The sequence below is a fragment of the Pithys albifrons genome, chromosome 1 (genome assembly GCF_047495875.1).
Source record: "Pithys albifrons albifrons isolate INPA30051 chromosome 1, PitAlb_v1, whole genome shotgun sequence".
Classification (NCBI taxonomy): domain Eukaryota; kingdom Metazoa; phylum Chordata; class Aves; order Passeriformes; family Thamnophilidae; genus Pithys; species Pithys albifrons.
Window position 1 is genome coordinate 95333020 of NC_092458.1, and position 25979 is coordinate 95358998.

The window sequence follows — 25979 nt, forward strand, 5'->3', positions numbered from 1 at the left end:
GCTGAAAGTGAGCAGTGATCCTGACTGACCCAGTGCAAGGGTTCTCTTCCTTCTCAGTGCTTCAAGGAAGAACATTGATCAAAGTGGTCCCTTCAGGACTTGGTGCCAAACAAGCTGGATCTGATATCTGCTGCTGTTGAATATCTGACACTTGAAAGAACAAACTGACTGACCTGAAAAGTATTGCCAAGGCAAATGTTACCCAGGACTTCACTTCAAGCTGTCGGCTCATTAGAATAGTCATGGTCTTTGTGTGCAGAGACCCTTTTTTATGTTTTTTCTCTTGGTAGGGGTTGGTTTGGTTTTTTAATATTTTTTCTAAGGATACTCAAGAATCCTGAAACTCATGGTAAAATTGTCTGATTTAGCAATCTTTTAAGTGCTTCCAGGAGGTGTGCTGAGACCATTAACTGCTTACTATAGCAAGGTATATATACCTGTCAGTAGCTGAAATGTCTGTCCATGTAAATTCCGTAGTTCTGTCTCAGAAGGCTTATGCTTGCTTAGCAGGAATTGGCACCAGAGCAGCCTGCAGAACACTGGGGTGAGGTGAAGGTGTGAGGAGTTACCTGGTAACCTCCTCTGTTGCTGCCCTGCAGCTGGGCTGCTTTCAGCCTCCTGGGTTGTGCATGGATCCAAACACATCTAATGCTAACTACCTTGAAATAATAAAAACCCCAACAATTCAAATAAAAATAACCAAAACAAACAAACCAAAAAAGGCAAAAAAGCCCAACCCCAAAATAGTGCAGTGAAATACTACCACCAGTGTTTCAGGCAATCCTGGGTGTAGCCCCTTATGTAATTTAATTCCTTTAAAGTGTGGGAGGGGCACTGTCCAGATCTCAGAACCGCAGTTTCATGAGCAGGGAGACGTCCCAGCCCGGCTGTCTCTCAGTGGACTGACTGGTGGTGCTTCACAGCCTCGTGCCGTGTCATGATGACCAGTCACAGCATTCACTGACCTTTAGGAAAACCAACTCTGTGTCCCAACAAGAGCACCACGGCAGCAGCCACAGCTGCCTCAGGCTGGTTGTGCTCAGTGTCTGCTGTGTTTGCAGAGCACCCCTTTGTCAGAACTGACAGCACTGTGAGCTCTGTGTGCTGCCCATGGCTTCACCAAAGTTTGCTTTGTGAAGAGACTTTAGGGAAAAGTCAGCTTTTGAGAAAAGGGCAGTTTCTGCTTCCCAAAGAGGCAAATGGGGTTTAAAGTATTGGAAATCAATGGTGTAACAAGAATGCTTGCTAGGCTGCTGTAAGATAAGACAAATCTGGAGATGCAACAGAGTTTCAGGAGGGCTTTTTATCTGTGTAGTTGGTAGCCTAAAGGGTGCTCTTTGAAGAGGTTTGGGTTTTTTGAATTAATTATAAAACAACAAATTGAGGAATGCTGAGTAGTTCTGCCCTTAAGCTGCACAAGGGAAGATTATGTTCTAAAATCACCATAATTTGTTGTCTACTTTCTCTGGCAAGAGAACACCATAAATAGTGGACAATTAACAATTTGTTTTTTACTTTATCCTATTAACATATTCCTTATTTGTTATAGTTTTATTAATGAATGAATCTCCTACTGTTCTCTAATTTTGAAATACTGGCATCTTACATAATGCTTACCTAGGGAAGCTGCTCATGTCTGATAATGTGGAGCCATTGCCTTGGGGTAGATGCATAGCTATTCATGGAATTAAAACCATGAAACATGAACACTTAAACTCTGGATACAGCACATTCAGTTTCTGTTTACGAACTTCCATTTAACAGTCTGCAGTGGTGGGAGTCCCAGCAAGATTTAGTCACCAAAGCAAACCTTCAGACTAGATTGCAGCTCATGCCTTTCTGAGGTCTGGACATTCCAAGCCAGCTGCCTCCAGGCTGGGCAGAGAGGAGGAAGGAGTGGCTGTGACTGTCAGCTCTGGTAATCAGATGCAGTGGCCTATAGGGAGGTTTTGAGAGTATCCGCTAAGCTTGTGTAGTTCATGAGTTTGGTTCTTGGGATTGGATTTCCTGATGAGACAAATGCACAAATGGAGCAAGAGCTCCACTGAAACCTGAAGTCATGAGCCTATGTTGATGTTTTCCTGGTAGTACAAGTTTACTAATCTAAAGGTAATGCAAGTTCTAATAAAAACATAATTCTCTCTGTTTCTCCCCCAGCTTCCCGTAATTTCTAAACATAGTAGTTGCACATAATGTGTTTGCTGATGCTCAGTAGCTTGTTACAGAATCACAGTTTCACCTTTGTGAAAGAAGAGTGACTGTGGTGGCCGCCCCTGTTCACACACACACCAGCTGCCACTGTCTCAAACTGCAGGTGCTGCACAGAGCAGTAACAGACAGTTCTGAAACGGGGGGCCTGTCTCGGGGTGTGCCTTCATTTTGTTACTTGGATATTTGTTTAAGAGTCCTGTTCACATGTAAAATTTAAAACCATGACAACAAGAGCTTGGACTACTACACATCTAAAAGCACCAAATGACAGGAATGCTGTTACAATCTGTAAAGCAAAATACTGCCCTGGGACAAGACTTTTCCCAGGGGAGGAAGACAAACGTCATTTCTGCAGTCCCTTCAAGGTCACAGTAGACCTGTAAGCATGTTCCCCAACAGCTCTGCCCCTGGGGGTGACAACAGAGTGACCAGGGCCTCTCCCTTCAGCAGGGGGAACTCTCCTGTGTGAGAACAGGCCTCAGTAAAGAACCGCTTGAGAGCTGCTAGGCTCCACCTGTCAGACTGGCTCTGGAATTTACCACGTCATACACCATTCCAGTGCTGTAGAAATTCATGGTGCTTCCTTTAACCCAAGGAATGACACGGTTCTAGTTCCAGGAGAAAAAAAGGGCAGTACCAATTATCTACACACCATTTGGCTGTTCTGCATCTCTAGTTGCATCCCTGTGGAATAGTAGTAATTCAACAGTAGGCTACAATGTTCCTTCAGCACTCAGCCTTTTGAAACCTGTTTAATTACATACTTTCTTTGTTGCTTACAGGGGCTCACAGAAAGCTAACATGCTAAAAAGCTCCCTTAGCATTTGATTTCACAGACATCACAGACTATTCTGAGTTGGAAGGGACCCACAAGGGTCATCGAGTCCAACTCTTAAGTCAATGGCCCACATAGGGGATTGAACCCATGACCTTGGCATTATTACAACCAAGTTTTAACCAACTGAGCTAATCACACCATTTTCCTTGGGAATCAGGAAGAACCACAAAAGATAATCAGCCTTTATGCACCATTGGTGTTGCTTTAAACATTCCTGGAACAGGAAATGGAACAGCACAGGACACTGTTCCCAGACCAGGAGGCAGCTGTACAGCCCATCCTTCAGCCAGGAGCTTGACACTGGAGGACAATTTCCACACAACTCCTGCTCAAATATTCATTCCAGAGCAGAAGCCAAGGGGAAAGGGCTGTGTGATGCTTGCTTTGGGGTAACAGTGTTGTACAGAACCCAACTCAAGAGAAACAACATCTGAAACAACCCGAAGTGGTTCCAGCTAGGTACCAGGGAGCCGAGCAGGTGCCTCACCCCCCCAGAGCAATTTCAGCATCAACATATGCCGTGGTTTGTTAGCACTGTGCTCCTGTAGAGCCACACTCTGGCACAATTCAGGAGGGCAGCAGCAGTTCCTTTCCTCATACTTGTTAATTCTTTGAGCCTCAAGCAGAAATTAAGAAGCAGGCATTCCTAGAACTATTCATCAGACCAGACATCTGCCTATATATGAAAAGTGAAATACTGAAGAGGAATAAATGATTCTGTAACCCTTTCCCATGCCCTGCCCCCAACTCACCAAAAAAAGATTCTTGAAAGAGTAACTCATGGCAAAGCTCTGTTTATTTGATGACAGAAATAACCATAACTTTATACATCTAACACTAAATAAAAAGAGCAGAATGTACATCTCAAAGTCATTATTTACAGGAATTCACCAGGAATACTTAACAAATGGACAATTCTCATGAACTTTATTTTTAAAAAAATCAAATATCAACCGCACATTTGCAGTCTGACTTCAAATAGATTGCAGAAGGGTAGTGAAAAGCATCTTAAGTGCTGAAGTCTAAAGAAAAACATAAGGCAACACATACAGCAAAGCTAAGAGTGACGCTCCCTACTTACCTCACGCTGCTCTGAAAAGGTAAGGCACAGCATGTCAGGAAAGGGGGGCCCCAACATTCAGCTTTGACACATTCCTGGCTGAACCTTGTTTAGAAAACAACCTTTTGTGATTTGTTTGGTTCGTTGTTGTTTTTAAACAGCAGACCATCGAGTCAGTTACAGCATTTTTACAGTGGATAAGAAGGCTCCGAAATTCAGATTCATTTCTGCTTCTTCCATAGGTTGGGCAAATAAATAATCGCACCAAAGATTAAACTAAGGTGCTGGTAATATTCTTTTTATAAGGTAACAACCTAAATATACAAATAATGTTCTAGCATTATTTACAGCTATTTTTCCTTGAACAGTTCTTCACTTTAGTAATACGTTATTATTGTAGGATACAAACATTGAAGTCAATATTAAAGTTTACCTAGTGCTCTTTTAAGTATTTTTCAATCATAATGGCAGTATTTTATTTTAAGCAGGATGGCTATCTCCAGATTCTTGACCATAAAAAAATTCAAGTTACAGTTAGCAGTATTCTTTTTTAAATATTAATTTTAGTTTTATTCCACTTGGTAATTAGAAAATAATACAATTGCAAAGGGCTTCAGGATGTATAAATTACTACATTACTTCTCTGAAGGAAGACCCTGACCTTTGAAATGGGTATCTACAAATCAATTTGGACCCAAGACAGGAATTCAAACTACATAGTGCTTAAACATTTTCAGTAACTGCTTATCTAGAGGATTGCAAAGTATAAAAAGAGCAGTCCATTCTGTAGCTTAGTAGACAGATACACGGTTAAATAAGATGAAAGGCAGAAATACTAATTCAAATGAGGTGGTTACTTTGCCACAGGGTTTGCTTAAATTTTGTTCAGTGGATCTGTTCCACAGGTAGCACAGAGTTATATGGAAGTTTACCCTCAAATATTACAGTTTTCTGACTCTTTGGGTATCTTGTCACTGTCAAAGCTGGGAAATTTTTGATACCACTATAGACTGAGAACAATTGAAAGAAGACAGATCTGATTGTTCATATGCAAAGCACTTAGTTACCTCAACAGACATGCTGCTTGGTTAAAAAACCACCCAACCAACCAACAATGAAAGAACCCACACCTTTTACAGATTAAGATGTGCACTGTTGGCAGTATTAAACCAGGGGCCAAGCATGGCCGTGATTTATATGTACTTGCAGAAACACCTAGTAGAGATTTTTCTATCTATGTGGTGTAACACCAGGTAATTAGCTGGCCCTGGAAGTATTTCCTTACAGCAACAGTAATAAGGTCTTTCAGAGACTCTGGTAATTGAGACAAATCTAATTTTTACCCCATTTTCATATTTCTCTATCATGATATTGCTACGTGTCCCGTTTGGGAATTAGCAGGGCTCCTCCTGACAAGATGAGATTGTAACTAGCTGGACTTCACCAACGTGTTTACATTCCCAAAGAAGTGTGCCGTTAGAACATTTCCAATTTGGAGCCTCTACATCAAATGTAAAGCAAAATTAGAAACATCCATCATTAGCCTGGCCTGCTTTGGGTACGCACATCAGTGCTGGCAACAGCTTCCTTTACGCAACCAAACATTGTAAAACTAAACCAGGCTGTGCACCAAGGCTGCAGTGAAAGCTCCTCTATTACAAATGAAAAGGAATTCTTTTGTCTAAGGTGGGATGTCCTCTGGTCAACTTAAACTCACAACCATCTTGGAAAACCATTTCCTCAGTCATCAATGAATCCCTACACCATGATCCGTAAAACAAACATTTTACAGTGTTTTGCTGAACCCTGGACTTGCCACCCACCAACCTGAAATTTAAGCAAGTTCTTCAGAACTGGAATTCATCACGAACTGCCAATGGTGCATCTGCCCAAAGAAAAGAGACTCTGTTTTCCTGTATGTCGCACGAAGGACACGCTGCACAAAGCATTCTACTACCCCCTTGTCTTGGGGAGTAAACACACAGAACCCAGTACAACTAAATTGCTCACAAACTTGATGAAATGTGCATTTCTAGTTTTCAGTGCAGCTTTTTTATGTTTTTTTCCTTTTTGTTTTAAAAAGTTACAGCATGATACTTAACTCCATGACACAAAAACATTTATACCAACTTTTTTTTTTCCTTTCTGTTCCGGTCAGTATAGAAATCTTAACTTTCAAAGCCTTGGCCCACACTGGAGCATCTTAACTTCTTCCCTCTAGTGCGTGGGGCAGTATTCCATCACCACAACATTCAGTACTGAGGAGTAACTGCTTCAAAACAGGCATCACTGAAAGCCCCAGTAACCTGTTAAATACTTGGCTCTCACAGATTGTAAACCCTCACTCTTCCTGCTCTCTCATACACTAAATTGACTCTGTTGTTGTAACATGGGCCACTTCTACTTCTACAGTTTCCATGGCCTGTGTTGCTTCAGCCATTTTCTGTCCTTGCTGTTGGGCCAATACATAATTTACCACCTGCATGATGCTTTGGTCAGAAAGAGTAGAGACCGATGTACATTCCTCACTAGCCGCAACTGCTTCGATGGCTTCAAGCGTCTCTCCTGTCACTACCACAGTCTCCCCCTCGCCAGCACCAAAGCTGATCTCGGTGTCTTGCTCGTGCACATCCGCCGCTAAGATGCTGATGGCGTGCTCCACCTGCGTGCCCTGGTTGTGAAACTGAAGAGTATCTTTTTCCAGCATGATTTTGCAGGGTATGTAGTCCCTGTGGAACTTGGTCATGTGCTTGCGCAGGGTGCGGGCATCTATGTAGGCCTCGTTGCAGACGGGGCACACGTACGGGCGCTCCCCGGTGTGTGTCCGCACGTGGCGCTTCAGCGACCGCGCGTCCGCCCAGGCCACGCCACAGGTCAGACACTCAAACGGCTTCACACCTGTGCCCGGGGAGAGCAAGGGAAAGGTGACTGCCTGAGTTCACAGAGATGCAAGAGCCATGATGAGAACTCACAGGGCAAACAGCAGTATGAAAGAACAAAAGAAATCATAGAATCATAGAATCGATTGGGTTGGAAAAGACCTCCGAGATCGTCAAGTCCAACCCTTGGTCCAACTCCAGTCCGTTTACTTGATCATGGCACTCAGTGCCACGTCCAATCTGCGTTTAAAAATCTCCAGGGATGGGGAATCCACCACCTCTCTGGGCAGCCCATTCCAATGCCTGATTACTCTCCCTGGAAAGAATTTTTTTCTGATCTCCAACTTAAATTTCCCCTGGCAGAGCTTGAGCCCATGCCCCCTTGTCCTATTGCTGAGTGCCTGGGAGAAGAGACCAACCCCACCTGGCTAGAACTTCCCTTCAGGTAGTTATAGACAGTGATGAGGTCATGATGAGGTCAAATGCTGTAACATCTGCCATGTAAGAAAGTTCTTGTTCACCATTTCTGTGCTACAATATAATGCAATGTAATACATTAGATGGTAAGATTTTACACAAGTGCTCAGCCCAATTTAACATTTTACTTTTACAAAACTTTACAAGATTCTTTTCAGTGAAGTTTCTTCCCTATTTCAAAGCACACTACTTAATCTGAATTATTTCTTTGCTGGTGATGCCTTTCTGAAACCGTGTTTTACTTCACAGAATTTGTCACTTACACTTCCAGCCACCTTTTGCTTCTCTGAAGTCCTTCTGTAAACCTGCAGTTTTTCCCCTCCTCTTCTACACTGCGTATGTTCAAGTACAACACCTGATGTTTGTATCATCTTATCCCCCCGTAACACCCAAGTTCTGTGGTCTGTAATATCTAAGGGGGGGCAGGTGGTGACAAACACAATCGCAATACTGGCTTTTCCTCTGTAAGTTACTGTAGATGCGTCTATTACAGGACACTTTGTTCAGAAACAAACACAAAATCTCTATTTCAATAGTCAGACAACTCATAGGAGTGCTTTAAAGGGAAGACGCACTGTGCTGTCCCAGGAGGGATAGGGAGGACCAGGCCTACAGCACTGGCTCACCACCATGTTATCTTAAGAAAGTAGTGTTTGTTCTCAGTCTTTCTGCTTAAGTCTGTCTTTCTGGGGATCGAGTCTCTGGAGTCATTTGTAGTTAAAATGGTAGAATTTGTGTTTACTGAGGAGTGGGAAGTTATTTCTTGTTATTTCTAACTTGTGCATATGTTATATTGTAGTTACTCTTTTCATTTTCTCTTTGCTGTATAAATATATATAGTTAGTTTCAGCATAAACCTAGTTTGAAGTTTTTTTGTTCGCTTCTCCCTTTTCTCAGCCAGGGGACAGAGAGGCTCTAACTCTGTACTTGGACAGTTGGCATTTTGCCAGCTCAACCCAAGACATACATGCTTAAAAAAGTGAGTTTTGCCATCAGACAGGAGAATATATAGACTTCCAGCACAGCTGGAACAACCAAATACTCAAAAATCAATTTCATAGTTCACATCAAAAGTAAAAACGCACAAACTTTTTCTTTAAAAAAATTACAAAATGTTTTCATATTTTCACCAAGCATCATATAGTTTACTGCTTGTTATAAATCAGAAGGTTGACCAATTTCCATCGTTGGTGGGGTTTGGTTTGGTTTGGTTTTTAAATTTAGCTCAATCATTCTCTTATCTGAAGAGTATTTTAACTGTGTGTATCTTTCAAAATGGAGTATCTTTTACTACATCCAATTCTTTGCCAGATTTACAACTTTTAATCAGTTGCAAAGAAGTTCTTCTTCCATTAAAATTCTGAGAAGGACAAACTGGCATTGTCCCTGTGTGTGACTGGAGTTTAGGAAGATCCCAGGAGCCACTTCTGGGAATGACTGGAAGCAAACTATCAAATCAGGACTAGCTTAAAACTAACTGGAGAGGCTGTAAGAACTCCTATGTGTCTGGCCAGGCAGGACATAGAAGGACTCAAAGAAACAATGATCCCTTTCTGCATCATGTTTTAGGGGCTGAGGGATGTCATGACTACTTGTTTTCTGCATACCTTCATGATTGTTCATGTGTCTCCTATATTCCCGGAGCTGGGTGAATTTTCTTCCACAATGCTCACAAACTCGTTCCAGATTTTGTTTTGCTCTTCCTTTTTTACCATGTGTGGCTTTCTTCACATGTCTTCTGTACAGAGCTTTCTCATAAAACTCTTTTCCACACACATTACACCTAAAATGTGTTAAGTGAGAAATCTATTAAAACCATTATTGTACACTTATGTTTTTTAAACCAAAATGCACTTGAATTAGGGTAGGCAGAGTTTAATGGGAATACTGTCTCATATAGCAAGCAGCTCCATAATTAGAAGTAATGCTGTTGAACTGAACTACATTTTCTCTTATCCACAGCCATAACACTTCTACTTATTCTTCTACAGAAGTGAGACCTCATATAAAGCATTTTTAACTTCCTGAACTATATTCATCCTCTTATGGCTTCATGTACCTTAGTCCCAGGATTGTGTCAGCAGGTTACCAGCTAACCCACACCATTTAAAGTCGCCAACCCATTCTCAAGACCCCCTTCACCATCAATCTCTTGGTACTTCTGAAATGGATCACACAGTTCCTTGTTGACTGGCTGTGGATCTGTGTCACCTCATTCTGATGAGTACCTTTCAGTTGGTTATTTCCTCTTACCTATAAGGATCTGTGACAGAATGAGACTTTACATGAGAATACCAGTCCTTTTTCCAGCTGTAACATTTTCCACAGAACTGACACTGAAATGGCTTCACACCTAAATGTTTATTCATATGCTGCCGAAGATCTCGAGCTTCATAGAAACTCTTGTCACACCTGTAAGAGAAGATGTTTTAGCAGTATATACACAAAAGGCACTGATTTCAAAGGCACTGGGACCTTACTCTTTAATGGCAACTAAAGACTTTAAAAACACCTACTGAATCATCAATATTTATATAAAGCAAAATCCCTTTCCAAACTAGGGAAAATTAAAAGAGAACAGCAGCTTGTTTGAAAGCCTGGGATAAAATGTGAGGACCTCTGAAACATGCTATCTGTTCTGAGTTACTTATTCTGTTATTTTAATGGGGAATAAGCATCGGCAAAACAACTGGGAGACATGAGAAATTTGTATCATATCATATGAATGTATGAGGAGAGTAAGGGCTGCTTCTTCCCTTAACCAAAGAGGATTAAATACTGATACACAGATAATGAATTTGTTGATTGTAATGTTCAAATGTAGGGGTTTTTTAGAAGTGAAAAAACCAAATCCATAATCCTATAAGAAAGCATTTGAGGGTAGTGGTACTCATTCTTTAGCTTCCTGCTTATATACATCTGAACTCAGGCAAACTTATTGTTTTCCTCCATTTGTACCTTGCTGTAACATGACTCTATAACTCCTCTTGGTCTGATAACTACAGAGATTGGTCTAATCAAAGACGTGGTTTCTCTCTTCGAAAGAAACTCTGCTGATCATCTCTATCTCTTCCTCTTGTAACATCATATAGCTGTGTGACTCAAAAAGGGACAGAGGCAGAGAAATGACAGCAAGCAAAGGTGGAGGATTCAACCTCCAGTAGAATCTGGAACTAAAAAATAGCTTCTATACAAGAAAAAAAGTTTTAATATTACATTTCTTGAATAACGGGGAAGGAGAAAAAGTCTCCTTTGCTTTTGAGGGGCTGGGGGTGGGGAAGTGACGGTCCCTGACCCACCCCAACAAACTCCTCCTCCTGGGCTGACAAAAATAACAGCTCCTGTTCAAACAAAGCTCTTGGGGATTCTTGGTTTGCACATCCACATCAAAAAGTATCACAAAGATTCCTAAGGGGCTTGAATGGGGTTGGCACTTGGAAAAGCCATAAAGAGAGAAGTATAAAATGCAGCAACCACTGCCCTCTAACACTGTTATGCATTACTGCAATTTAATGGAACACATACTTCACTGGAAAACTTCCACAAATACTTTAGGAAAATAACTCATGTTCAGCTTTGCTCAACTGGGCCAGAAGTTCAAGCTGAAGCCTGACAGTGAGGTTTCCATTCCAAGCCACCAAACTAAAGAACTGAATCGTGGCTATTGCTTAGTGAAGCTCTCTAAACTATTTGTGGCAACATCAATTACATCCTTAGTAGAGATCTTTGCTATAGAAGCAGCAAGGACTGTGTCTCTTTTGAAGTAGCTGGGGAATCCAAATTTCTTCTCTGTCTGGTGATCTTTTGCATCCATTACTTTGTTGCCTTGGTTAAAAAAAATTTCATTTTTTAAATGTATTTGGCCTTCAAAACCGAAATTGCCTTTCCCAGTATGTTTCATGAAACAGTGTCTGTGGCCCCTATTAGCTCTTTCTTTGTATTTCTAGGATTAATATTTTTAGTATTAAAAAGCACTAAATAACAACATTGCTGACAGAATTAAAGTAAGTTTTCAGCACTTAGAAAATATTATTTTTGCTAGCACACAGCAGCACTACCAGAGATACCTTATACCATCCTTTGGATTACTGCTTTCATTAAAACCTTGAGATTTGCTTTCTGCAGGTCACTTGAAAGCTTCCCCTACAGTCTGCTTTGTCATGCAAAGAGTATCCATGTTTTGCTAAAGCAGTGAGAAACACTCTGTCCAGGTAACAGTTCCTGCTAAACCAAAGTTCATAATGCAAAGATATTTAAGTGGTGATATTTCTTTTATGATCAAATTAACAGCAATAGTCAGTGAGTCTTAATTTGTTTCTGCAGAGCTCTTTGCTAAACACAGTGTGTGTTGCAATGCAATCAAGTACATGACCTTGTAGCATATATAGGACATTTTCAAATTAAACTGAAATCAACTATCACACCACGAGAGGGCAAAGCCAGGCTGAAGGCCCTTGGCCTCTGACAACCTTACCACTCTAATCTGTTCTGCAAATGAGCTGTAAAGCCACATAGCTACTGATTACAGCACCTCTTACAGTGCAAACACACTCAGAGACAAACTGTATGAAACCAGGGCTGGGTAACAGATACAAAACAAGCTTTTCCTCTCCAACACATGTATTTACAAAAATCATTTTTTACTCTTATGCTTTAGAAGTCTTATCCCAGGCAAACAGAATAGTTGTACACTGTGACAAGGATCTGCTTTTAACCTTGAAAATTGTATGGCCAAACTTCACGAACGAAGATCTGGGAAGGGCTCTCCCCACATGGGTGTGCCCTTCCAGCTTGCACAGTGGATCTTTTAGGTGAGGCACAGCATGCGCAGAACTGGCCCCACCGTTTCAGTCCTGAGGTCCATCTGCCACGACTGAGCGAGCTTGGACAGTGACAGTGAAGTCCTCAGGACTGTCACAGCACCCGGCACTAACCGGGGCTGACCCTGCTGAGCATCCGAGATTGGATGGCAGGGAGGCATTGAACTGCCCAGTACAGTCTCCACTGAGACTCAAACTCACGACCTTGTGATCCAGAGTCCGGAGGGTTCACCATTACACCACGGGACCACCCACCTTGAAAATTACTAGGATCATTAATGCTAAGAAAAACAAGGCCACCAAACAACTTACTGAGTACACTGATATCCACGAACTTCAGGCTTTGGCTGGTGTTTCTTTATGTGTTTACTGAGTCCTGATGCCCTGTGGAAAGATTTTCCACAGATGGAGCAATGATACTTGGATTCTCCTGGCAAACACAAAACAAAGTATGTTACCAAGCCATGCCTTCATTTCTCACAAAGGGCAGAGTAGCAACTCTAAATTACTTTATTTCATGTTTTTAAACACATGTACCTCACTGCAGCTACTAATTAGTCATGAAAAGTGAGCAGCCTAAAAACCTGTCCTCTTGTGTGAAACTAACCCCTCAACTGCCTGTATTCCTATCTTGTGCAACTTCTCTAATAACACAGTATTGTTTAATTAACTGCATTACATCTTGAAGTTGTGGAACAACACTTTAAAATAAAAATTCCTGCTCCAATTCATCAATGTAGGAATGATGAGTACTAATATAAATTCCTTGTATTAAATTATTAATATTACTATATTGTCATCTTTCACATCCTAAGGTCTTTCAAGACACCAGCCTTTATAAAATGTCAGTATTAGATCAGCAAATCTTGTAAAACATATATGGACATTTTGAGAGATTTGACTTAACATGTTTTCCTCTAAAAGGATAGGCTGGAAGTGTAAGTGTTCTAGTACATTCCAGCCTGTTGCCTATTATTTATTGAATTACATGATACAGGCATTAAATATGTACATAAACCCAGAGGAAGAGACCAACCATGATTCCCTATTCTTGTATAGAACATTTGCAGAATAACAATAAACTATGGTCAAATAAGCCCAGAAAATGACTACTTACCTCTATCTGTGCTGCTTGACCAGCAGAAGAAAAAGGAGAAGCTACTTTTTATTTTTTAAAAGGTTCCTTTGACACTAACGAACAATGTTGAAGTTCAGCAGCATACAATAACCAAACAAAGGAATAGGATTCCCTTTCTCACCACTTACCTGTATGAATGCTCATGTGCTCCTGAAGACTCCTTTTTGTGACAAAAGACTTTTCACACAAGTCACATTTGAACTGTTTCTGTACTTCATGGAGAGCTAAATGCATTTTTAATCCATGCTTATAGGTAAAGGTCTTTCCACAAACCTAAAAAAATCCGCACATGGTGGAATAGGACAAATAAAAGTCATTATGTAACAGGTGTTTTAACTCCAAAGACAACAAAACCTCCTGTATTGCTTGGGGAAGTAGGATGGCCAAGCCTGTGACTTCACACCGGTGACAGAACTGGTCTGTCTAAATAGAAAAAATATTCAAAGGAAGACATTCTTCTAGACAAACAAATATGAACTTTCACGACTCAAATTCATTATTGTTTTCTCACTCTCAGACTGCAAGCAATTTAATCAGGATGTTGCAGGAGTTGCCCCTGTTCTGAAGTGACTAAAATTTACGCAAATTTTAAGGCAGAGTGTCAATACCAGAGTATCAAGAGAATGTTACTAATCTAGTTAGTGAGAGGCCTTTACCTTGCATGCGTGAGGTTTCACACCTGTATGTTTCAGCATATGGATTCTGAGAGAATAAAGCTTAGGCAGAGTTCTCCCACATATGTCACACACAAATTCCCGTTTAGTTCTCCCCTTCACCGGAGACACGCCTGTCCCTTCTGCACTTGGAGCCGCAGGGTTGGATTCCGTCTTCCGAGTGTGCCGGGCAAGATGGGCCCGCAGGGAGGCACCATACTGGAATTCTTTTTTACATAGCTGGGAAAAAAAATAGTGCTTTACTTCATGTTTAACACTCAAAATTAATTAAACAAAAAAAGATAATCAAAGGTTTCAAGTACAGTAACATGATTAGTTAAATCCATAACTTGACTCTGATAGATATTTTATCTCAAGTCCATTAAGAGCAGTACATTTTTACTTTTATGGCTACTGACAGAACCTCTGATCACTTCCCAGTGAGACTAACTTGCAGGCTAATCTAATGTATGTATGTGTATGGCCAACCTTCACGAACGAAGATTTGGGAAGGGCTCTCCCCACGTGGGTGTGCCCTTCCAGCCTGTACAGTGGATTTTAGGTGAGGCACAGCGTGCGCAGAACTGGCCCCACCGTTTCAGTCCTGAGGTCCATCTGCCACGGCCGAGCGAGCTTGGACAGTGACAGGGAAGTCCTCGGGACTGTCACAGCACCCGGTACTAACCGGGGCTGACCCTGCTGAGCATCCGAGATCTGACGGGATGGGATGGCAGGAAGGCATTGAACTGCCAGGGGACAGTCCCCACTGAGACTCGAACTCACGTCCTTGGGATTTGGAGTCTGGAGTGCTCTCCTTTACACCATGGGATCGCCCTACTCCGAATCCCAAGGCTAATCTAAACATCGTTGCAAATTTAGTGGTAAGGTTCCAGTAAATCCCATGTCAGCACTGCCTTGAGCAGCAGGCACACTCCCACATCACACAGTGCTGTCAGGCCAAGTGGCTGCATCGCATTTAACCCCACCCCATCCAGATCAGGGAACATCCAACTCTGAAATCCTTAAGGAATACATGGACCAAAAAAAAAAAAAAAGGCAAGAAAAAATAATTACTAAGGATCTTACTCAATGAATTTTCATAGAGGGAAGTTTACGGACAAAAAACCCCCTCAACTTACTGGGCATTTGTACTCTTTAGATCTTTCATGTTTCAGTGTGTGCATTATAAGTGCATAGCGCCGCTGGAACACCATCCCACACTCCATGCATTTGTGCTGAGCTTCAACTTCATTATTTTCAGTGGTGTCTCTTTTGGGCTGCTTCATTTTCTTCCCTCTTTGTACCAGCTTCATGGCAACCTAAGTTGGAAAAACATAACCCCTGAATGAATTTTACTACACTGTATTTCAGATCTCCTCTGCAAGTGAGTACTAAAAGCTGCTGTTTCTGTGTTACTATATTACCACCTAATTCTGCTCAGCTATCTTAGCTGCTGGAAAGTTACCTCATTTCAATTCACTATAGAACTGCCAGTCACAATTTCTAGCAAATGTTTCTAACCCTTTGCTGCACCTCAACTTCCCTTTTCAGAAGTTACATCAGCTTTACTAGAAAAGTCATCAGACTTAAGAAAAAAAAAGATGGGAAGAAAGGCCCAACTAATTTTTATCAACCAGTAAAAAAGGTGCTATTAATAACCTAGCAAAAATTCAAAGCATTTAAGCAAAGTTCTTTCAGATTAAGAATATTCCAGCTTTCCTAGAGATTTTTTATGTAAGGCACTAGTGTTTTTTCTTAGGCTGTATTGACAATGCTACCTGGAGCTGATAATCTCATTTTCCTTTGTAGAAACTTGCCATCAAACAGCAAAATTAAAAGGCAAATTGTAAGTGATCAGGCTGAAATTTCCTGTATTGGATGTCTCCCCTTTGGGTTTCTGACAAGAAGGCATGGGAATGAAATGCAGGAAAGACAAGAATCCCCATTTCTTTGTCCTGTTCTCCCAACAAGTGAGGTATGTAACAGTTTTTGAAAACATGCCACCCTTCCAGCCTCTGGAAGCCAAACTGAAACTCAACACAGAGACAACATTCTCATATATTTTTTTTAATTTTGCTGTTGCTCTGGAAACTTAAGCAAACTTAGCTAAACTGTGAAGCCACAAAAATAATTTTATGTAATATATGATTAGTAAGAACTTGGTAAATAATTAATTCCTACACAGCCCATCTCATCCCCAGTATCTCTGAGCCAAATGCAAGCACTGTAAATCAAGTCTGCAGCATTTTTCCTGCAATTGCTTTCCTGTTATTCTGCCAGCATAAAAACTGGGAACTCAGAAAGCAGTGTCTCCTTCCCAAAGCTTATATGACATCCAGTGCCACAGGGGGAAGTTGAGAGATGCATGAGACAAAAGTGCTAAATGCTATGAAATTACTTAGGAAAGCAGAAACCTATTCCTGAATCCAATCCCAAGCAATTATCTAAACCAATTTCTTTTTTCCATAGGTGTCCACTGTCTGTGGACCTCATCTTCAAGGGGCTGGATTTAAAAATGGTAGAATAAGTTAACAGGAGCTATTTCTGAACATGGATATTTGTCCTCCCAAAACATAACAAAAACTTAGCATTTCCCAACTGTCGTAAATAGGTTGTTTAAGTATTCTGATTGTGCAGACCTTGAGATTGGCTCAGTTGGTTAAAACTTGGTTGTAATAATGCCAAGGTCGTGGGTTCAATCCCCTGTGTGGGCCATTGACTTAAGGGTTGGACTCCATGATCCTTGTGGGTCCCTTCCGACTCAGAATAGTCTGTGAGTCTGTGCTAGTTCTAACATCTAGGCTTTAAATGATTCAGCCATTGAAAGAAATTAATGTTACAGTTTCTAGCTATGAGGGTGTTGTAATGGTAACAAATTATTCTCCCGTGTGGTAGCTCTGGGATGCAAATCTCTCGGAACACCTCTGGAAATTAACAGCTCTTTAGAAGACTTTGCCAACATGCAATGAAGTGCTCTCTGTCATAAAACACATGCATTAATGCTCAGTGAGGTGAATGACAACAATCCATAGGGAGTTCAAGAGGAAAGTCTCTAAAAGGAAAGAGTAGTAAGACTGTTTCATTTAAAAAACAAAATTACAATTGAAACAACTCATTCAATGACTAAACAGTATGTTAGAGTGTTACAGCCTTCAACACCAGTGCTCTTTGACTCTTTGTTTCTGACCTGACTCCAATCTGAAGGAAGCAGGACTGCATTATCGTGACTTATGACTACATCTTAATCTCCACGTAGGATTTCAAATGTTTCATTCTCAATGCTGTTTTGAAGTCTGAACAAATGTAGGGTCTCATTCTCTAACAGATAAATACATTTGTCTATGACTGACATACACGTGAGCTAGTTAAGAATTAAATTCACAGATCATCAAGGATTTTGGGGAGATGATCCAGCTTCTGCCCAACCATAAGAAGCTGTGAGAAGATACTCAGGCTGGACTAAGGTCACTGACCATTCTCAAGATCTTCAATATGGAATTTTTTTTGTTTTCGTTTTGTTGTTTTTCCCCACAGCTCTTAGAAGTTACTTTGGTTTGCAGCAATGTTAATTGCTCAAAAAAGAAAACCATTTGCCAGACAGTGCCTGGAACTGGGAAGTAGTCTTTTCAGATTGGTTTTGAAACACTGAGGACAGGCCTAATGACAGACAGAATACCTGCTGTACTGCAGATTTAGGATTTGTCTTTCTATTTTGCAGTTTCTTTTCAATTCCTTTATGCAGTCTGATATATCCTCCTTCACTAACAGAACGCTGGCGGAGTTTGCTTTTGTAAGTGTCATCCTGGCTGGAAGCAAGGCTTTCCTGCTGGGAAACTGAGATGCTCTGCTTGTTACTTTCTGCCTTGAGTGTTTCTGAGGAGTCTTCAGCAGCAGTGTCCACATCTGCTTTATCGCTTTCATTCTGAACTGTCTCAGTTTCTGTTTGACTCTGTGTGTCCAAGGCTTCCACAGCCAGCCTGTCAGAGGCGCTGTTTGAAGTGCTCCCCACCAGCTGCACCTTGATGTAATTCTCAGCTGTTTCACTCTGCTCCATAGGCTTGGGAAGATCATTCAGAGTGGACTCCACAGGCTCTGGGTGCAGGAGGTCAGGCTGGGGTGCTGCTGCCTCCTGTGTCCCAGCAGAGGAAGGAGCTCCATTCACAGCTACTGGCACTTCACTGGCTGTGAGCTTAACCTGCTCAGCACCATCCACAGGCTGAGTCTCAGCTTCAGCCTGCTCTGCTAAATTTTGTGTTGACTCTACTGTTTGAATATCTCCCTTTTGGTACACTGTGATTTGTTTCTCTTCCATCTGTTTGTGCACATTTTCACAGATTTCCAGGACCTCTGACATGAAGAGATGCCGGGCCAGCATGGCCACTTCTGCCATGCTACAGAAGTCAAAAGTTAATTCTGAAGTATAAGCAAATTCCAACAGAGGCAGGAAACTGGACTTGCAGAACCCTACCAGGAATAAAACAAGATATTAGAACAAACTCTGATGACCCAGAATTACACGAAAATATCCCACGATGAATGTAACAGTTCACAGTTAGGTCTGAAATTTAGAGCAAAACACACTTGGAAATACCACTGAAGCCTCTTCACCGGGACTCAATTAATTGGCATTTACACAAAGCTTCCTCCTCACATATTTTCCATGTGTAAGTAAGCTCAGACAACTTTTCCAATAACTAAGTAGAACTTAGGTAGTTTCACAACAAAACTCTCTAGAAAAATATTTCAAGATGCTGAGAGAGCCACAATATTTTTGAAACACAGTAATTTAAGCAAAGTTTTTCTGGACCTCCTACATTCAGAAAGTACTCAGGACTTAAGTGTCAACTGATGTGGCAGCAAAATAAGACAAGAAAATAGCTATTGAAAACAATAAAGATATGGATATATTGATAGTAATGCTTAAATATAAGAATTTGGTAATGTTGTGTAAATCATAAATCAAATATTTAATTTGGGGGATCTTGTGGACCTTCATATTAGAAATGTATTGTTCATGCACGTCTCTTGTTCACGCAGACACAGCCACAGTTAAGAAACTCCTGAGAAAGCAATGCAAAGGCCTGTGCTCTGCACAGTATTTTTCATCACTACACGGCTATTTTTAGAGCAGTTATTTTGCAATTGTCTCCTATCTTTAAGGTATCAGCAGACATGTATAATACTGCTTCACAGAACTAAGAAACTATTTAATACTTGTTAAGCTAAACAGCTCTCCAAGAGGCTGCTCAACATCCCCCACTGATGTATTCAAGCATTTGATTATGTTCCCTTTTTAATGTTTGTGACTAATACAAGGAGGAAACACACCTAAGCAAGGTAAAAATCAATCAAAAGCTTCTCACAAATTTTAAGGTGAAATACCACAGTCCGTGGAAAATCAGAGTAGCCAAAATCAGAGGCATCACTTTAGCATTAAGATCCACATAAAATACTTTCAGATTAAAAGAGAGAAAAAAAGCAAGATAAAAATATTTGGTTGTCTTGAACACTCAGAGAAGACTGAATTAAACACTGTACACCTTACTGAGGATATTATGATTTCCAGCTTTGAATCCCACAACAATTCACCTGACAGATCCACTACAGCTTCGTGAGTTGTGACAGCTCCCTTTTCAATGAAGAGCTCTCGGAAGTACTCGCTGTTGGCTGCCAAGACAGATTTGTGAGCTCTGTACTCCTCTCCTTCGATCAGCAAAGTCACATCACAGAACTGATTGGAAAGTCTCTGCTGGTTCAGCTGGTTCAAGACTGACAGACAGTGTTTGGAAGATGACTGCTTCACAAGACCCTTGCTGTCAACCTGCCATGAACAACATTATGAGAACTTCATTACACTCAGATTGTGCCTTTTTAAGCATTCACACTGAAACACAGAAAAGGATTCTTTACTTCAATCATCCAATCAGTTTAAGCCTGTATAATATACAGCTTAATTTTATCACTGTTTTCTTCTTTAAGTTTCACCCTCCCTCCAAACACAGTTAAAACAGACAACTGGAAAAATAGGAAGACACATTCCAACCATATATTTCTATGCTACAGTCTGAAATGGTTTCTAGATTGACAACTTTATATGCATATGAGCCTGCAGTTATAAACAAGAATTTTATATATCAAGATAGAATCATTTATTAAGGAACAGACAAAGAGTCCAAAAGAATCTTGTATGTCATGTTTTACTATAGGAGATTTTGCCATTCATTTTACCTTAGATTCTATATTCATAAATAGGAGTCAGGGTTAATTTATATTTCATTCATGAAGTACATGCCATTTCATGTTATCTATACCAGTAACCCACTGGAACATACTCAATAAATTTGGCAAAATTCATATTATCTTACTATTACGATGGGAAATTATTACATGGCCAAGAATGTAGTAACAGATAATTCAAATGCATTCAGATGTAAACAATGGTACTTACAAACACAAGCTCATGCTTTGCTATTGGCTTCTTCTTCACAGGCTTTGGGGATGCAGCTGGAATTGATGCTGTATTGCTCAATTCATCATCTGTTTCATTACTGTCCTCATGAGATTTTGCATCCAGTCCTAGTTCCTCCAGCATTTCAGAAGGATCTGACAGAGACCTAGAACGATCCAGCTTTTCCTGGCACTTGCTGCATTCTTTAATGTAATCTTTAACCTGCTTAAGGATACCTAAGAAAAGTTAATGGAGCTTAATTAGGCTTCTAATCAGAATTTAATTTACCTTACACCGGCAATTAAATATGTAGGTGATTAGCATAACAATATTAAACGCTAACCAAGGAAAGTGAAGTCAGTCACCTACACTCTCCTACTTCACATTCTCTCTGATTCTCTCACACCACTCCATGACATTGTGTGTCCCTGCTGTAACCCACTGATAATTTGAGATGGAACATTTTCAATGTCACTCCATCAAGCAAACCCTGACAGAAAGATATTCAAGGCTAGGAAAAAGTAATGGTATTTAGACATTTACCCTAAGAATCCCAAGACAATGAAAGCTGTAATGTAATCCTGCATTTAGCCCACAGGCTTGTTCTTACTGAAGGGGACAAGAACTGGAAGGTTCATCTAAGGGCTTTTGCAAAAATGGGATCAACGGCGTTATAGGCTATGATGATGATACATTTTATTAACACTGATTTAAATTAACTGCTTATGATTTTGGAATTTAAATAATTTCCCACCAGTACTTTAACTAGTGTAACTGAACAATTTTAGATACTCAATAGTTCCTAAGCCCAAGGTCCTCTTCCAGGTACCAAGGCATTTTCTGTGTGTGGCTTTCAATCCAAACTCATTTTCTTCACTGGGACAATAGAAGAGTACACGTAACAGCCACGCCTCCACAGTTCAAAATCCAACACAGCTCAAAGAAGACTTGGACTTGCACTGCTCACACATTCTCAGGGCACCACATGCACTGCATTATATATGTAACTCTATAAGGATCTGGAAAACACAGACTTAAGGCAACACAAGACTGGAGCACAAGCCCTATGGGGAGAGGCTGAGGGAGCTGGGGTTGTTTAGCCTGGAGAAGAGGAGACTCAGAGGTGACCTCATCACTGACTAGAACTACCTGAAGGGAAGCTCTAGCCAGCTGGAGGTTGGTCTCTTCTCCCAGGCACTCAGCAATAGGACAAGGAGGCACGGGCTCAAGCTCTGCCAGGGGAAATTTAAGTTGGAGATCAGACAAAAATTCTTTACAGAGAGAGTAATCAGGCATTGGAATGGGCTGCCCAGAGAGGTGGTGGATTCCCCATCCCTGGAGATTTTTAAACGCAGATTGGATGTGGCGCTGAGTGCCATTATCTGGTAAATGAACTGGAGTTGGACCAAGGGTTGGACTTGACGATCTCGGAGGTCTTTTCCAACCCAATCGATTCTATGATTCTATAAGACATTCCAACCCAAGACATTCAAGCCTATTTCAAACATTTTTACATTTCCTTCATTTCATCTGAAATCAGGGCTGGTTTTCAGCACAGGAGGTCTCTGGTCTTCAAATCATGAATCTAACACCCTTACTGGCCCCGGGCCATATTCCAGCTCAATGCTTCCCACTTGGAGCAGACTGACACACCAGACTGGCACCCACCTCAGGATGACAACTGGGTCAAAGCTGCAGTGCACTGGAACCACCAGAGTATTGTAATGGCAGGGCAGAACAATGTTGTAACAGAGACACAGAAAAAGCAACATGATGCTTGAACTGAAAGCAGGGAATGAATTTTAGTATTCTCAGAGCAAGAGAAGTAAGAGAACATAGGCTGTGCAAGTAAAGGTGACCAGTAACATCAAAAGATGCAGAATAGAGAATGTCCTCTCCTGACAAACAGAAGATACACTGAAATCCATGGGGTATGTTTCCAGCAGGATGGCAGTAGATGCCAGAACAGTCCAGTACTGGGCAGACAATGAGAACACAGATAAAGGCAAGAAGACCACCATCCAGAATGGATTTATCAACTCTGAGACACTAAATACTTTTTCCCATCAAAGGATATTCAAGGCAATGAGATCTGGACTGAAAGGATTTGCTGCTCCTGGAGCAAAACACCTCCAAATTAAGATATAGAAAACTAAAGCTGCAATGACAAGACTTGTTGACAGATGGATGAAGAAAGAGGCAGAACAAGAGAAGCAACACAGACACAAACTGGGCCCTCGGGAAGTGAAAAGCGCAACATGCATTTAATGGATACCTAAAAGTAGAACAGCAAATCCACAGGGAACAAGATACCAAGTCACTGGCTCAGCCAAAGGCCCTGACTGGGAATTACTGTTCTTCATGCACCACCATTTACAGCTGTGACATCACTCAGGACCCAGCTGGGGATCCATCTGGTCTTTTCAGGTTCTCTTTGGAAGAAAGAGATGAATGGAAGGAGTGCCAGGACTGCAAAGCACCACTGGCAGCTGCAGTACCTAAACATGACCACCATCCACATGCATGGACGAGGTTAAAAGCTAAACCGACTCACACGGAAGGAATTACCTCCCTGTACAAAGCATACGAAGGTTAAGAACGGGCTATCTAGACGGGCTGTATGCAACACCTGGAGGGGCACAGTTGTGTTCTGTCTTTCCATGTATTGAAAATACAGCTACTGGGCAAAAAGCCCCGGGACAATTTGCTGACCAAGGTGCAGCGTGCAGAGTGAGCCCCGCCCCTTGAGAGTGACACGGTGCCGGAGACCACGTGCTTCAAGGTGGCACAGGGCACTAAGCAAGGGACAGTCCCCTCCTGCTCTCTGCAGGGAGGACACACGGACATCCCTTCAGGGCCCCTCAGTACAAGAGAGACGGTGGAGCTGCTGGAGTGGGTCCAGTGGAGAGCTATAAAGATTATTAAGGGATGGAGCATCTCTTACGAGGAAAGGCTGAAGGAGCTGAGCCTGCTCAGCCTCGAGAAGAGACGACTGAGAGGTGACCTCATTCATGTCCGCGAGTACATGAAGGGAGGGTTCCAAGAGGATGGAGCCAGGCTCTGCTCGGTGATGCCGAGCAATAGACAACAGGCAGAAACTGATACACTTGAACACGAGGAAGAACTCTTTTCTGTGTAGGTGACGGTGCACCGGAACAGCCCAGAGGGGTTCCGGAGTCTCCCTCACTGGAGACCCTCGGGAAGCGTCTGGAGGCGATCCCGTGCCACGTGCCCTGGGATGACCCTGCCTGAGCAGGAGGTTGGTCCGCATGTGGTCCCTCCCGGTCTGCCCATTCCGTGACTGCGTGCCCAGCCCCGCGGAGCCGCAGCCCGGTCCCCGCGCCCCACACTGACCCACCTCTCCACCAGTACTTCTGCGAGAGGCCCTGCCATGTCTGCAGGCGGGTGCGGTGCGCGCCGTCGGGCGCCAGGTGCGCGCTGCGGATGAGGCGGGCGCGGCGCTCGGCCTGCAGCACCACCTCCAGCTCGGCGAAGCGCTGCTGGTCGCGCTGCCGCCGCTGATAGTACAGAGTCCCGCCGCGCACCACGTAGCAGGCGGCGGCCTTGCGGATCTTCCGCTTGGCGTTGCCCTCCGTGCCCGGCGCGTACGGCTCCCGCTCGTTCGTCAGGTACCGCAAGATCGCCAGGTAGCTCTCCTCGCTGGACATGGCGCGGCGCGGGGCACGGGAGCCGCCCCCGCGCCCTCAGAGCCGCACCGGGGGCGGGGAAGGGGGATCGGCCCCGGGGCCGGCGGGCGCCGCGCCCGGGGGGGAACTGGAGTGTCGCGGCCCGCGGCGGCGGAGGGAGCGAGAAGCGCGGGCAGCGGCCGCGGCGGAAAGACAAAATGGCTGCTGCACAACCGGAAGTGACGCCAGGCCCGCGGGGGAGGGGCGGGAGCGCGGGGAAGGCGCAGGTCGTGAGAGGGAGCGGGTCCGCCATCTTGGAGCCGGGCGGGGCCGGGGCGGCCATCTTGGAGCTGGGCACAGTCTGCGGGGTCGGGCGAGGGCCGGGGCGGCCATCCTAGAGCCGGGCAGAGCCTGCGGGGGCCGGGGCGGCCATCTTGGAGCCGGGCAGAGCCTGCGGATCGGCGCGCCGGGAGCATCCCGAGTTAAATCCCCTCCCATCCCTGGCTCTGGAACGAGAGGCCTCAGCTCCTGAGCGGCCTCGGCACCGAGAACACTCTGCCCCGCGCCGCGGCCCGGCCAGGAGTAGCACCAGCACCAGCGCGGGCAGGGCAGCCGCGCCTCAGTATCAGCTGTAAGAGGCAAGAGTGTATTTTAAACGTCAGGGATGTCTGTGCTCCACATCGGATGGAGCCAGACTGAAGGAAGGTTGTGTTTATTAATCAAAGGGAGGATTGGGCTGATTTTTTTCTGTTTTTGCTTTGCTGTGGTGGTGGCCAAATACTGGGATGGGTTGCCCTAAGAGGCTGCAGAACCTCCGCCTTTGGGGCTGCTCGAGCCTCAGCTGGATCCCCATCCTGGCACTCTGAGCTGAACACACACGCCCTGAGGGAGATGTTGGACCAGGGGACTCTGGAAGTCCTTTCCAACCTAAATTATTTTGTGGGTCTATGGCCAATTCAGTTTTTCATACTTGATGGAGGATCAATTACATGTTAATTCCTTGTATTACATCTATGTTTGAGCTGAGTAAGGAGCTGTTACACCAGGTTAATGCCCTGCTCTGAACAGCCTGCCTACTCCCTTAAAACGTGACAGGAGTAACCTGATGGGCTGTTACTCTTTACTCCATTTCACAGTATCAGTCAGAACTCAGGTGTAAACATCAAGGAAGAATGATCTGAAAGCATTTCTGTGCACCACTAACACCAAGCCAAAGCCTGCAAACCTCCAAGAATTAACAAAGAGTGACTTATTAATTAGTCCTACCTGACAGTTTTTATATAATATATATATATAATTACTGGTATTTCAAGGAGATTCTTTGTAAAAGTGCATCTTCATTTTCAGCTTTTTAGCTGAAAGCTTCCACAAGGACACACACACGCAGTACCAGGTGCCTTGTACAAGACACTGATGTGAGCAGGATTTCTATCATCACCACTAGCATAGGTATTTTTCACTGTTGTTTTCAGCCTTCAGTTTAAAAAGCCTTCAGATTAAAAATGCCTTTACAGATTCTGGCTCCTTGACCAGTGTAATTAAAAGCCTTTAATCTCATTCTAAACATGAGTAGCTCCTATGCATTCTTTTTTTAATAGCAAAAAGCAGAACTGTTTGGAAGGTAATGGTGCAAATTCCATTAACAAAATCAAGCCAGGCCTTTTTTAAAAGGGTTGCAAACTTCATCCAGACCCGTATGAATTATATTAAGAACCTCCAAACAAAATATAACTCAAAACTATAGCCCATAGCCCAACGTGCCCATTACAGCCATTGTGGTTTTGAAGCCCAAGAGAACTGCAGGAAGCAGAACTGTGAGAACCAGTGTA

The 25979-nt window shown here is 42.8% G+C and overlaps 1 protein-coding gene across 1 annotated transcript; it reads right to left on the reverse strand.

Moving 5' to 3' along the window:
• Positions 1–3827: 3827 nt before the first annotated feature.
• Positions 3828–24348, reverse strand: ZBTB11 (zinc finger and BTB domain containing 11). The gene is made up of 11 exons (XM_071561530.1): positions 23883–24348; positions 20525–20760; positions 19666–19897; positions 17753–18540; positions 15216–15395; positions 14080–14316; positions 13552–13696; positions 12598–12715; positions 9719–9877; positions 9073–9248; positions 3828–7007 (listed from the first exon to the last, which is right to left on the reverse strand). The coding sequence occupies exons 1-11, from the start codon at positions 24190–24192 to the stop codon at positions 6475–6477; spliced, it is 3114 nt and encodes a 1037-aa protein (XP_071417631.1). The 5' UTR covers positions 24193–24348; the 3' UTR covers positions 3828–6474.
• Between the last annotated feature and the right edge of the window lie 1631 nt (positions 24349–25979).

Excerpts from the sequence above, each read along its gene's own strand:
- ZBTB11 (XM_071561530.1), bottom strand. The coding sequence starts at position 24,192 with ATGTCCAGCGAGGAGAGCTACCTGGCGATCTTGCGGTACCTGACGAAC. Across the intron at positions 12,716-13,551 it reads GCACATGAGCATTCATACAG|GAGAATCCAAGTATCATTGC; the intron begins GTAAGTGGTGAG and ends TGTGTTTGCCAG. Across the intron at positions 7,008-9,072 it reads ACACATGAACAATCATGAAG|GTGTGAAGCCGTTTGAGTGT; the intron begins GTATGCAGAAAA and ends CCCCGGGCACAG.